This window comes from Punica granatum, unplaced genomic scaffold (assembly GCF_007655135.1).
Source record: "Punica granatum isolate Tunisia-2019 unplaced genomic scaffold, ASM765513v2 Contig00001, whole genome shotgun sequence".
Classification (NCBI taxonomy): Eukaryota; Viridiplantae; Streptophyta; class Magnoliopsida; order Myrtales; family Lythraceae; genus Punica; species Punica granatum.
The window spans coordinates 238-13,184 of NW_022204028.1; the positions used below are offsets into that span (position 1 = coordinate 238).

Here is a 12,947-nt window from a genome sequence, read left to right on the forward strand (position 1 = left end):
TCTCACTAGCGGGTCAATAACCCGACCTAGTCTTTTACTTAGCCAAAAAAAAAAAGATATCTATCTTTTGAAATACATGCTTTGATACGAAAAGGCTAATATAAATTTTTGCAGTATACTTCTTCTAAGTTGTCGAGTTGTGCTAAGTTAGAACTGACGTGGTTCCAGCGTGTTAGCGACATTGGAACAGAATATGAACATGCCATAACGACAATGTGGAACAGTTTGTGTTTGGGGGCTTGGCACCAAGAGAGCATAGACATTGACGTCTAACACATGATCTTCAAAATTACTTGGCTTTACATCGAGGGACATTATCATTACACTGAGTCCCCTTTCTCCAACAGGATTCATGTTTGAATTAAACACGTACCAACAGATTCATCAATGCAGAAGCTTCAGAGTTCTTTCAGAATCAACAAAACATATAAAATTTTCCAAAATTTAATGCTACACTTCTGTAGCGTCTCAAAGAAACATAAATATTAGCCTAACAGAACCTCGAAACAGAAAATTTCCCGACATTCCTCATGGTGCCTCTTCTTACCGGTGCCGGTGCCGCTAATGAAAAGGGCAGCCTTTAGGCTCCATCCATCTTGAACGGAGATTCTGCTTCAAAATTTACAGAGATTCTGCAGTTTATGATTGGCTCTTTGTACTGCAAATGCATTCGGGATACGGGTTCTCGTAGAATGATTCTTCAGTCCTGAAACGCGCTCGGCCTTTAACCCCAGGTGTTGCAGTCCTCCTTTTCCTTTTAGCCCCTTGCCTGTAATGCCAGGAAAGGTACTGTCAGAATTATTATCCTGTTTCAGTAGTTCTCGGTTTCGTTGAAAATACCTATTCTCATGCATCTTCCGCACAATACGTGACAAAGAGGAACCTTCACTTATTTCACCTCTTCCAGCTTATCAAAAACTTCAACCAGTCTTCTCCTGGGAAAGAGAAAAAAGTAAGATAGACTGACAAGACTGAGTCACCACATGCCTAGAGAGCTTCAAACGATTTCTTTGACTATACTCAAGTGGAAATTCAAGAAATCACTATTTTTCTTTTCTTTTTATTTTTTGGATAAGCACAAGAAATCACTATTACCAAGTTGATTAGGAGGAACAGGAATGAAGATGAACAGAAATGCAGTGCAGAAGTTATAAGATGATGCCCATCCCTTTCTGTTTTCAGTCAAACATAACAACCATGCCTAAAAGCCCAAGTTTAAGCATCCCTCGTGGACATCACTGATTGCCATTCTATTTCCTAGATAACTAACTTGCGTATTCGAAACATTTTACCAAATACATAACTTACCTGTCTGGGGAGATTGTCCTTCGGTGCCCTAGGAATCTCCGGTGGCCCTCAACTGCTCTTGCCATGTTCCCAGAATAAGATGGCACAAAGACATCACTTTGCACTGAAATAATGTAGTCAAGTGCTGCCGTCTGAGACGCATGATCCATGAAGCCTTCCAGTTCTTCTGTACTTGCAAGAGTCTCCTGAAATAGATGATAAAAAGCGATTCCTTGAAATTGCAATTTTAGCACAACATCGTACAAAACTCGTTCAACCAACATAATCAAGGTTTCTATTAGCAGCGTTTTTACTGGTGAAAAGTAATGCTAATTTGTTGTAGTTGCATATTATGGTCTCTTTGCTTTTGACAGTTTTTCACTTTCTCCCTCAGTAACAATAAAGAAAAGTAAAGCAAATGTGTCAGAGCACAGTGCAAGACATATTGTAATATTATGACTTGTCTAGAGAGAATAAATCAACACCTTTTCGTTTAATTTTCTAAATTTAGTAAACAAAGAACTCTCGAAACGTAAAAATTTCTCTTGCCTCCAAATATAAAAGCCATTTCTTAGCTAGAGAGCTTTTAATGCTTCAAAACACGTAAAAAGCAATCCTATCAAGCCATATAACTGGAACAACTGAAGAAAACCACTCCCGACAACTTCCAGCTAAAATATCAGACTTTGCCCATGCAATAAACATTCATCACCAACCTTAAAGATGAGATTTGGGAATCGAGATGCAAGCTCTAAAAGCCGAGCACTTCCGCCATAGATTTCACCAGCAGCAATGTAAATCAATGTCGATGAGGGATACCCGAGAGTGCGAAGAAAAATTCCCACCTCCTTAGGTGTTAAAGGGCAAGATCCCTCGTTTCGCTGCTCTGTTGAATTATCTTCTTAACCTTCCAGTGACTTACTCTCTCCCTACAGACCATGGAAAATAAAATTAAGGTCCTGATGAGGAAATCAACAGTCGACGTGACTACCGAAACTAGCTATCTGGATTTTTTCCACGTTGCCATTTTCTTCTTGAATAGCAGAGAAAAGAAAATAAGGGTTGAAAATGATTTGGTCTGGTTTGGCTTCAGTAGTCCACATATCATGTAAAATGCAAGCTAATGTATTCTTTCACCAAATTCACCTCATTTTAGAAAGAGAGAACAAATGGAAAACTAGAAATTTTTCTAGGACTCTGCCAAAACAACTTTACAAAATCCTAACAAAGAGGACTACTATAACAACTATACAAAGATCTGTCGGGGTGGGGAAGATTTTCAAACCTCATTATCCTCAGCTCGTCTGACTCGGCTTTAGTCAAACCATAAGTGCAACCAGTAAAAGACAGCATGTCTTTCTCATACCGAAGGTGAAGAGCAATGTATTGTCCATTTCTTGATCTCAGCCGCTCCACCAGCTTCTGTGAGGTTTCACCGTCACGCACGGCTCAGTACCTAATTTAAACAGGATGCCCCATAGGAGACCTCTTAAATGCATCAAATACAGAGACAAGACAACCTCGAGGCTCATGCTTAAGATGGAACATTAAACTTTACCTGAGACACATCATTAGTGCAACTTCCAATTAGCTTAAGCTCCTTGGAACTCAGTTACTTCACACAATATCAGAACACAAGTTTCGCATTAAAATCCTGTTAACCCCCCAACACTTGTCATTAACCAAATGATCTGTTTCTGTTCATTGTTATTTTAAGTCCGTTAAGCATGTGTAAACCTTATATATTGCTCCTTTGTCCCCCTCACAACCAACTTAAACTTTAACAAATACTGGTCACTTGGCAGGGAAATAACAATCTGGCCAACATTGCATAGAACTTGGCAAGGAACTATCCAGACAGTTGTTCAGCAATATAAAATATGCAGAAAATTGGAAAACTCTACTTCAAATTGCCACGGGAATAAATAGTGATCCCTGGAGGGTACAAGGGATTTGCGGACCTTTCCTAGGCTCTCGATAGGGGAGAGAAGCGAAGTGCATGATACAAGGCTCGGCATCTCAATCTCTGTATGTCAAGTGGGAGATCATTGTTTGCAAGTCGGGAATCCGATTTGGGTGCATGGATGACCTGCATGTGGAGACCCATTCAGAAATTTCATGTTCAAAGAAACCAATAGAGAGACCCAAAATAATAAAAAAGTCTCAACTACTAGACTATCACGATGCCATATAACTGCAGGAGTAAACTTTCATAGAGACATTGCATAAGTTTTCCCACATGAACCCAACTACATGCGTTTTCCGGGATGCAATCATATGCTTTATCAGAAAATTTTAGCTGCAAATAAAAGGCTCTAAAATGCTCTGAGTACCTGATAATCTTTGAACAAATGTGACATTTCCTCATAGTAGCCCATGCTGGACCATGAACCAAAGTGCCTACGAGCATGAGGAATAGATTCTATTCCCACGGGAAGCTCCTTCATGACTCTCACATCTCCCTCTAAGCTTTTGATGAAATGAGCCTCATCAAATATGTCCGCAAATGAACTGATAATTAGAACGATGTTAGCAGGAATATAAATGTAGGGGAAGCAGAAAATGAGAAACACCAACTGTTGAAGTAGGGAAAACAAGATAAGTACCTTGAATCTTTCCAAAATGAGCGTCTATCAAGTTGAGGAATTATTAGAGTGGCATTCATTATGCGTGCCACAGCTACCATGTCTGATATCTGTCCAAAAAAAGAAAAAGCACAAGTCAAAAAACCTGCCATAGATTGGTTCCCTTCATTCACTTAGTCTCTATACAAGTTTCAATAAGAAAAGATGCGACCCGATAATTGCCCAAAGAAGTTTTTTGGTAGAACTTCACTCTCAAAAAGCATTGTATTCCTCTTTAATTTCTGGGCAGTTTCTCAAAATCTCAGTAGGAAGGTTCAACAACAAAGTATATCAAGTCCCACATAATAAAATAAGAAATGTAGAAGTCATTCCACTAAAAATTAACAGATTTTGGGTCAAGTTTCTCAGAAGCAGTGCAAAGAATAAATGGAATCGTCATATGGTCATAGTTCATATGCTGATCAGTTTTGGTATCTACTCATTCATGTCAAATGTGATCTTATGCAGTCTGTGATCAGAAAACAAAACTGTGCTTTCCATGAAACATGTGAAAACATATGGAAAACAGGACAAATCAACATCCCATATATATCCCACAAGAGAGATCTACGTGAGTGGAATATTGGCCAAGGTTAACTTACACCAGTCCGCATCTGATTCAATCCTCCATTGCTCCTCACAGTGAGATATCGATCTGTTTCTTGAGCAGCTGCCGTTGCAATTAATAAAAGTTTTAACAACTATGTCAGTAGTGTAACATACCTCTAAGAATAGCGCGACACCAACTAGATTGTAAGGGATTGACTATTTACAGTAAAGTTAGGGACTTCATGTCTTGATTCAGTAAATGAAAATAAGTGGATAAAGAATGTTCCTTCCAGACCTTTGTATTTAGAAGTGGACTTGACGCAAGGATGCAAACCGAAGCTGAAAGGAGTACCCCAAAGCTGTTGGTCCTTCATATGGACCTCCGAGTGCAAGACATCCTCGTGTTCAGGAACCTGTATAGACACTATTACATGACAGAACTACACATATACAAACACTTACATATGCCAAGTAAAAGCCACTAAAGTCTTGAGACTCGTCTGTTAAGAGACAGTGAGGCAAAATTCGGTACAAATTTGAATGGATTTAGTCATAATTCCTTCAGCTTCTCATTCCTCGGTGCCAACTGTGGCCTAACAGAACAGCTAACCTATGAGCACAGCAGATATCTCAGACTGAACGCATCAAAATCAACAGTGGCGCAACCGAGCAAAGCTAAAAATCAAGAATCCAAGCAAGCAATTTGGGCATAACCCATTAAAGAGCAAGCACCCGACAAGCCAGAGCCAAAAGAAATCACACCCGTTCAGATCGAATTTCATCGGATGCGGTCCCCTGCTGCCCGTCACCTTCCAACCCCTTTCTTGAGATGTAGATCAGCGTGAACAGAAAGAACGTAACGAGGAGGGCGAGGTATATGGCAATGGAGCGGAGCTTCCTGGAGAGCTTGGCCCTTCTTGAATGGAATTGGAAGGCCCCTCTGCCGTTCACCATCTCATCTGCTGCAGATCTCTCTCTCTCTCTCTCTCTCTGCGTCTCTTCTTCTTGTTCTTCTGCCTCCTCGTTGCTAAGACTTACGGACCAAAAGGGGGAATTTTAGCAGAAATTTGTATCTTCAGCTGCTTCCAACGTTAAAAAGATGGAAATGTTTTGTCAGTAGGGAGAGCTTCTTCTCGAGGAGGAGACATTACAGACGCAGATTCCCTCAATTTCTTGCATAATCTGAAGAATAGGATGATCTAATAATCTATAAATTTTATATATCTATCTATATATATATATATGGACAATAAAATTAGGTTGAGTGCAATAATAGATGTAATTAAAGGTAGCTAAATTTCTTAGTAATTATAATTATAAAGCTAAAAATTCAACATAAATGATTAAAAATATTTTGTTAAAGATAAAATGAATGAGAAGTGATTCCAAAATTAATGACGGTTGTAATTAACTTTTTTACAATCAAGTATTTCAAATTACAATTGAAATAAGAATTTAAAAGGGAAAATTATTACAAACAATGATTATAAGATGTACTTAAAATGTTAAATAAATAAAAGTGGTTAGTTTAATTTGTTGCATCCAAATTGAAAATGTTATGAAATGATAAGTTGAAAAAATTACAATGAAAACCAACAAAATAGTAAACAGAGAACTTTTTTTGAAGACTCAATATTCATGATTTTTTTTTATTTCTTAATATTATACGCTTTTTTAATTTCTTTGAAGATATTGCTTATCATAATAATGCATGGCAATATAAATTTTAAAAAATTTGACAATCTTATGGTTATATTTTTATTTGGTGATCTTAGTTTAAAGAGATCATATTAGTGAAAGATTTTAACTTATTATAAGCAACAAGCTACTAAGTATGTTTCATGTCTCATTTTGATTCTCTTTGCATGTACAACGGTTATCCCCTTGCCGCGGATATTACGAAGCTAATGAAGTCTACTAAGTAATGCACATTAACTACCTTTTGCAATAAATGATATTAATATATGTAACAATTATACTTAAAAGTTTTTCTGTAACCAATGAATGATCTAACAAACAAATATGAAAATAGATGCTATAATAATTTATACTCTAAAATAATTAATTAAGCATATACCAGCTATTACGATCCCCTAATTAAATTAATTTATGAGCATACTAAAATAAAAATTTACAGATAAAAGCTATTTCAAAAGAATGTGTAACATAAGTTACCTATGCACAGAATTTTCCCAAAAAAAAGAAGAACAAGACACTAGTTATATGTATTAAGATCATAAAAGGTAAAAAGAAATTAATAAATGAAATTAAGGACGTAATAAAATATTACTTTCCCATGAAAATGCAAAATGAAGTTTATATACTCACACTTAATATTTGTTGTGAATCTGAAGATGTGAAAAATTAAATAAAAGTTAAATGCACTTTAAAGAAACAAAGTAATAATAAAACAGTTAGTAATAAATTTGTCACTAAAATATTTAAAATTATTCTAATAAAATGAGTTTATAACTTGAAATTTTCAATTATTGTTAAAAAATTTTAATATTCTTGAAAGTAAATTAATCTTTAAAAATTTTGATAATCACTATTGAAAATAAATCCGTGCGACAAGCGGATTAGAACACTAGTAATATAATAAGAAGAACATTTTCAACAAATTAAGATTTCATTTCAACATTTAGTTTAGTTTTAGCTGCGTTCCAACTTCCAACATTTAGTTAGTAAAATAATAATAACTATAAAGTCTATAAAATCTTGAAAAACTTTATTTGTTGTATTTCATTCTCGGTTACATATTTCTTTTTACTTAAAGAAAAAATTTCCTAAGAAAATAACTATAAAATTATATTTTTTGCCACATATGTAGTATATATATGATGCCTTCTTAAAACATACGCCGTGGAGTTTGCTCAATAAAATTTTTTTTACTTGTGAATGATGCGACACTAAAAAAATAATTTATTGATCACATATATAATTTCAATGAAAAAGACTATAAGCTATTGATTTTATGGTTTTATTGTCATATAAGAGAAAAAAAAACTTTATGCACAGTATATGTACTTATGATCAGCAATAACACAAAAAAAAGGAAAAAGAAAAGGCACGCGGGTATCACAAAAATTGTTTTCAAACTAAAATTGCTAAATATAAATTTGTATTGTAATTTTAGAATTAAAGTTTATGTGATAAATTTGAATCAATAATACGTGTTAAACGAGACTATAAGTTGCAAAATTTTTATTAAACTAATTAACTTTCTATAATTTTTAATTAAAAATTTATAAAAAATAATTGTTAGAAACTTAAAATTAATATAATTAAAAAATGTTATTGATCTTAATAAAAAGTTGGCCTTTAAAAAAAAGTACATTGTAAGATAGAATGTAATAATATACAAATATATTAAAAGGAACTCGTGCAACACATGGGCAAGAGCCTAGTTTTTAGGGTAAAATGAACTCACCTACCTTGAGATTTGAAGAATTAGCGCATAACTCCATTTGTTTAAAAAATATGCATTTAGCCCCATTTTACTTTCTTTGAATAACCATTATTTTTTTAGAAAGATACATATTTAGGCGATAACTTTTGAAATTTCTTTCTTAAGACCATACATATACTATTTTATCTAACAAGGCCACCATGTTACATAAAATGTTCGTGTAAATCCTTTTCTTAGTTGTATTATATGTTCTTTAATTTTAGAAATTAAAAATTTAAAAGTTTAAAAACGTAATAAAAGAAAAAAGAAGGCAGATAAAGAGAGAGGAGAGATCCCTCTGGCAATATTATTTTAGGTGGTGGTCACCAACGGTAGTCACCACTATCCCATAATCATTTAATACGATTAAGCAGTTCAAAAAGTGGGTGTGCATGTCTGTGGATGAGATCCTTTTTGTTGTACCATCTCCATCTCCGGTAGCTCGCCTCTAGCCACCATCACGTGACACGAGGTCTTTGGCGTCCTCTGATGACATTGCCTAAGGTGGCAATGGCCGGTGACGCCTCAATGCCCTTTCTTCTCTTTACTTCTCCTATCCATTCATAGTTTTTAGCTTCATTTCTTTTTTTGTATTTTGTATTTTGTATTTTTTATTTTTAAAATAAAATAAAATATTTTAAGAAGAAGAACTTTATGTAATGTGGGTGGTATTCAGTAAAAAATAAATGTATGGTCCTAAAAAGGAAAGGTCTCCATAAGTTATGATCTCAATTGGAATTTTAAACAAAAATAATGATTTGGTCAAATAAGTCATATGGGGCTAAATGCATATTTTCTTAAAAGAATGGGATTGACTGTTATTTTCTCCAAATCTCAAAGGAGGTCAGTGCATTTTGCCATAATTTTTATTTTATTTTAATTTATCTATGTATCCATGTAAATTAAACAATTAAAAAGAAAGGGTGAAAATTGAAAAAGGAAAAATAGATGAGTTGAGGGAGGAAGCGATGGGGGAGAGAGAGAGAGTGAATTGTGAGAATATGTCACATGTGATACAAGTGTGCATGAATACCGGATATACCTAGAACTAGTTGGAACCTACTCATTAGGTAGGGTTCAAGTAACTCAAATTGAAAATATGGTAGGATCTGAGTGTTAATTTAAGGAACCGGTGAAAATAGATTCATATTCGGGTTTCAACATACAGGGTACCTACAAAATTGGTACTCGGGACTTATATATATTTTCAAAAAAATTAGTTTATATTTACATAATCCTCTATGTGCAATGTAGTAGCTACAAAATCTTAAGAATAGCTTATTTGCTTTGTTTGTTAAGGAGAGTTACATCATCCCTTATTTGCTAAATAGTTACATAATATTTTAGTTGCTTATTTGCTTTGTCTGCTATATATTCTTAGTTACATAATCCTTTAGTTCCGTGGAAGGATGAATATAATTCGATTAATCTATTTCAATATTTATCTGTTTTATGTGATTATGAATGAGATCTTTTCGAGTTGTATTTGAAGAGAAAAAATAAATAAATAAAGTTGCAACTTCCAACATGATAAATTCCGGTTACATTTCTGTTATAAGTCCCAACATGGTAAGGTATGATTCCAAAATCTTAGAACATGTTCTTTACTAGATAGGGTCCGGATACTTTGAAAAAAAAGGGTACCCGGACCCGCATACCCCTAACATGTGAGCCAATGAAGGGGAGAGGAGAAGTGGATGTTCACACGCGAATTTTTATAACCAATTTTGCTGTAAATAATACAAAAAATTAGGAAAAATAAAGAAAAGTGGTTTTACAGAGATGAGAGAAAAAAATTTAACATGAGAGAGATGTGAAAGAGACATGGAATGAGAGAATAGTGGGAAGTGAAGGAAAATTATTGAAAAAAATGAGAATATTTTATGCAATGAAAATATACAAAATCATTTTCTTTCTAATTGTATGGTTACTTTTTTTTAATGAGTGATTGACTAATTTCATAATATTTATTTTTTGTATTTTCATGGCACTTACAAAACACAACTCTCCCTTAAATAAATAGTATAGATTTTACCTTCGTCGACTATATTAAGGAAATTGAAGACAATTCGGTAAAATCAAGCGGGTAAAGAAAAAACTTTTAGGGGATACCAAATCCTTCCTTTATCATATATAAGTAAAATTGATTTCTATTATAAAAAAAATGATCCATCGTAAATCGAACAAAATTATCAAAATAATCTACTTAAAATATAAAATTATTAACTAAATTTCTATTATATGATTAAAATCCGTATAAGATATAAACTTATGACAATATCAAAAATTAACAAATAAGTATTTGAAACAAATATGTCATAAAATTTGATATTTAAAAATGTGTTATCGAGTTTGTGTATATCTATAATAAATAAGTCTAATATAAAAACGGCTAAATAAATATACAATTGTACACTAATTGAGAGATGTTAGTTGAATATTTAATGGATCATTCAAAATTAGTCTAATTTTATTAATTAACTATCGTATAAAACATGAAACTAATATTAAAATATTTCATTGTATTAAGGCAAATATGTTTTTTAAAAAATTAGAATAATTTTTGTAAGAAATATCATATAAATGTGCTGGAATAAACATATAAAGTGCAAAGAATATAAACACCACAAAAAAATTTAATTGACCATACATAGAATTTTGAAAACACTTATGGCTAAAAGAAAAAAGAAATTTACAACATATGACTATGAACTTAATCTCATAAATAAAATAAAATTTAAACTAAAAACATTGTTGTTAAAACACTGATTTAGAAAGAGGACAAACAAATGTCAATTTTGATTATTAAACTTAATTAATGTAAGTGACAAATCTACACTAACAATTAACTTAAATATTATTATAACAACTTATTTAACCACATTATTATAATTATTAACTTTAATTTTTAAAAATTGAAGATTACTATTTGAAAATTACATTATTAATCAAAATTACTTATAATTAGAAAATCGGTGTTTCAAATTGTAATAACTATAGTAAGGACTTACATAGAGATACGTAGAAAAGAAACTCATACAACGCACGGGTAGAAAAGATTAGTATAGTACTATAGATGATAAATGCTTGGAAAAACTTATAGCATTTCTATAATCGGGTTCTCATATAAATATATTTCACTTTTTGGCCCAAAACTAATTTTCTTTTACAAATCACACCCCATCTGCCCTCTGGGGCCCATAAAGAAGAAGCTGGGCTCTCCCGAGCCCATAGCTTACTGGGAGCCCAATAAGAAAGAGGGCATTTTATCAGGAGAATGATATTCGTTTCAATATTGTTGGAATGGTCGAATATAGGAGAGTGCTAGTCCGAGTATCATATTTTTTTCACGATACCCGAATCCTGCCCTGTAGGGGACAAGTTTCAAGATTTTGAAACCGGATCCTACCATGTTAGAATCTGGAACCGAAATTTACTCGGAACCTGAATTATACTACAGGTTCCGAGTATCCCATTGGAACTTGTGATTTTTTTTCCTCTTCAAGCACAATAAATGAAATAAATAACTAAAATGAAAAAGATCTCGTTCACAATCACGCAAAATAAATAAATGTCGACATAAATTAATCGGATCACATCCATTCACAAAACTAAAGGATTATGTAGATTTTCTTAGGATTATATAATACCACGAAAAGATTTTGTAGCTATTTAACAAAAGAAGAATGATGTAACTCTTCTTAGTAGACAAAGCAAATAAGCTCTCTTTAGGATTTTGTAACTACCACATCACACATAAAAATTATGTAAATATAAAATAATTTTTTCCAGAAAAAATATAGGTTTCGGATACCGGTTCCGTGAGTAATGTGTATGTTGGAATCGAAATCATAACATATTTTCACCAATTCCTTAAATTACTACCCGAACACTACTCTATTTTCAATTAGAGTTACCCAAACCCTACCTTAACGAGTAGGTTTTAACAAGTTTCGGTTATACCCAGTATCCATGCACACCCGTAGTCAAATGCCACAAATGGTCCATCGAGTTGAACTTTGGAATATTTTTTTTTTCCACTTCAATTTGATTTCGTCGGTTTAATCTCTTGTCTTTGAGAAAAAGTTGCATTGTCCCCCTAGCAACAATTCCAATCAACACTCCTTACGTGGCCGAAGTTCGACTCAAATATGAATTACTGAAAGAATGCCACGTATAACCGAGGCGACAGAATCCTCGATTGAGTCCAAAGAGCACCCGGCCATGGATCTTCGATGAACGGAATTGCAAGTCCTAAGATCCAAACCGAACTCTGGGTGACTTAAGATCAAAGGAATAACCATGAAAAATAAATGCAAATGACAAAAAGACCTCTAGTGATCCATTGTTTTTTTTTTTATGGAACTAAGTGATCAATGTTACCTCCAAGTCTTATTGGGATTTGTCGCGATTATCTTAAACTCTAGGCACGAATTCGGCATTCTCATTAGTATAAATACGGACCGTCTGATCTCCATTGTCCCAAATCGGTCGGTTGTAAGAATTTTTTTCATGTCATCTAACAATATTCCTTGGAATGAACTAAGTCATTGATGATTCCTGAGAAATAGAACAAATCCTGCATTTGTTTTCACATGGTTTAGCCGGCTAAGGATTTGCTGTCTTTTTCTTTTCCTTGAGGAGACCACAACGCATTTTCATCATATTAACTGAGAATGATTCTTACTCGAGCATTGACTTGACTTGATTACAAAATGCTTTTACTACAAGAGAGGCCTATAATTAACTATTAAGCCTAGCCAGTAAGGGATAATGGGAGGTGATATGAGTGCACATGAAAGTTTCACGGATAAAAGTTGAATTCACCACCTCTTGATTCTGAGTCGAGACTCAAAGGGAGACATGACCGTATTGTCTTGTCAACTATATAATAACAGGAATTGAAAGTGAAGATCGAAGTTTCTGATCACTCTAGACAATTTCGACTTCTCCGTTTCATTTTCACACAGGAAGAATATCACGAGAAGTATATCAATGGCTGCCCTTCATCAACTTCTCCTTCTTGCTTTCGGGGTCGC

General features: G+C 33.6%; 1 protein-coding gene across 1 annotated transcript; it reads right to left on the reverse strand.

Moving 5' to 3' along the window:
- Positions 1–277: 277 nt before the first annotated feature.
- On the reverse strand, positions 278–5,670 carry LOC116189732 (O-fucosyltransferase 38-like). The gene is given in 14 exon segments (XM_031519446.1): positions 278–769; positions 841–904; positions 907–935; positions 1,309–1,493; positions 2,004–2,185; positions 2,188–2,216; positions 2,573–2,709; positions 3,249–3,268; positions 3,271–3,376; positions 3,621–3,798; positions 3,894–3,982; positions 4,514–4,581; positions 4,756–4,873; positions 5,223–5,670. Coding segments are annotated over 14 exon segments (1,527 nt in total). The 5' UTR covers positions 5,415–5,670; the 3' UTR covers positions 278–639.
- Positions 5,671–12,947: the final 7,277 nt, after the last annotated feature.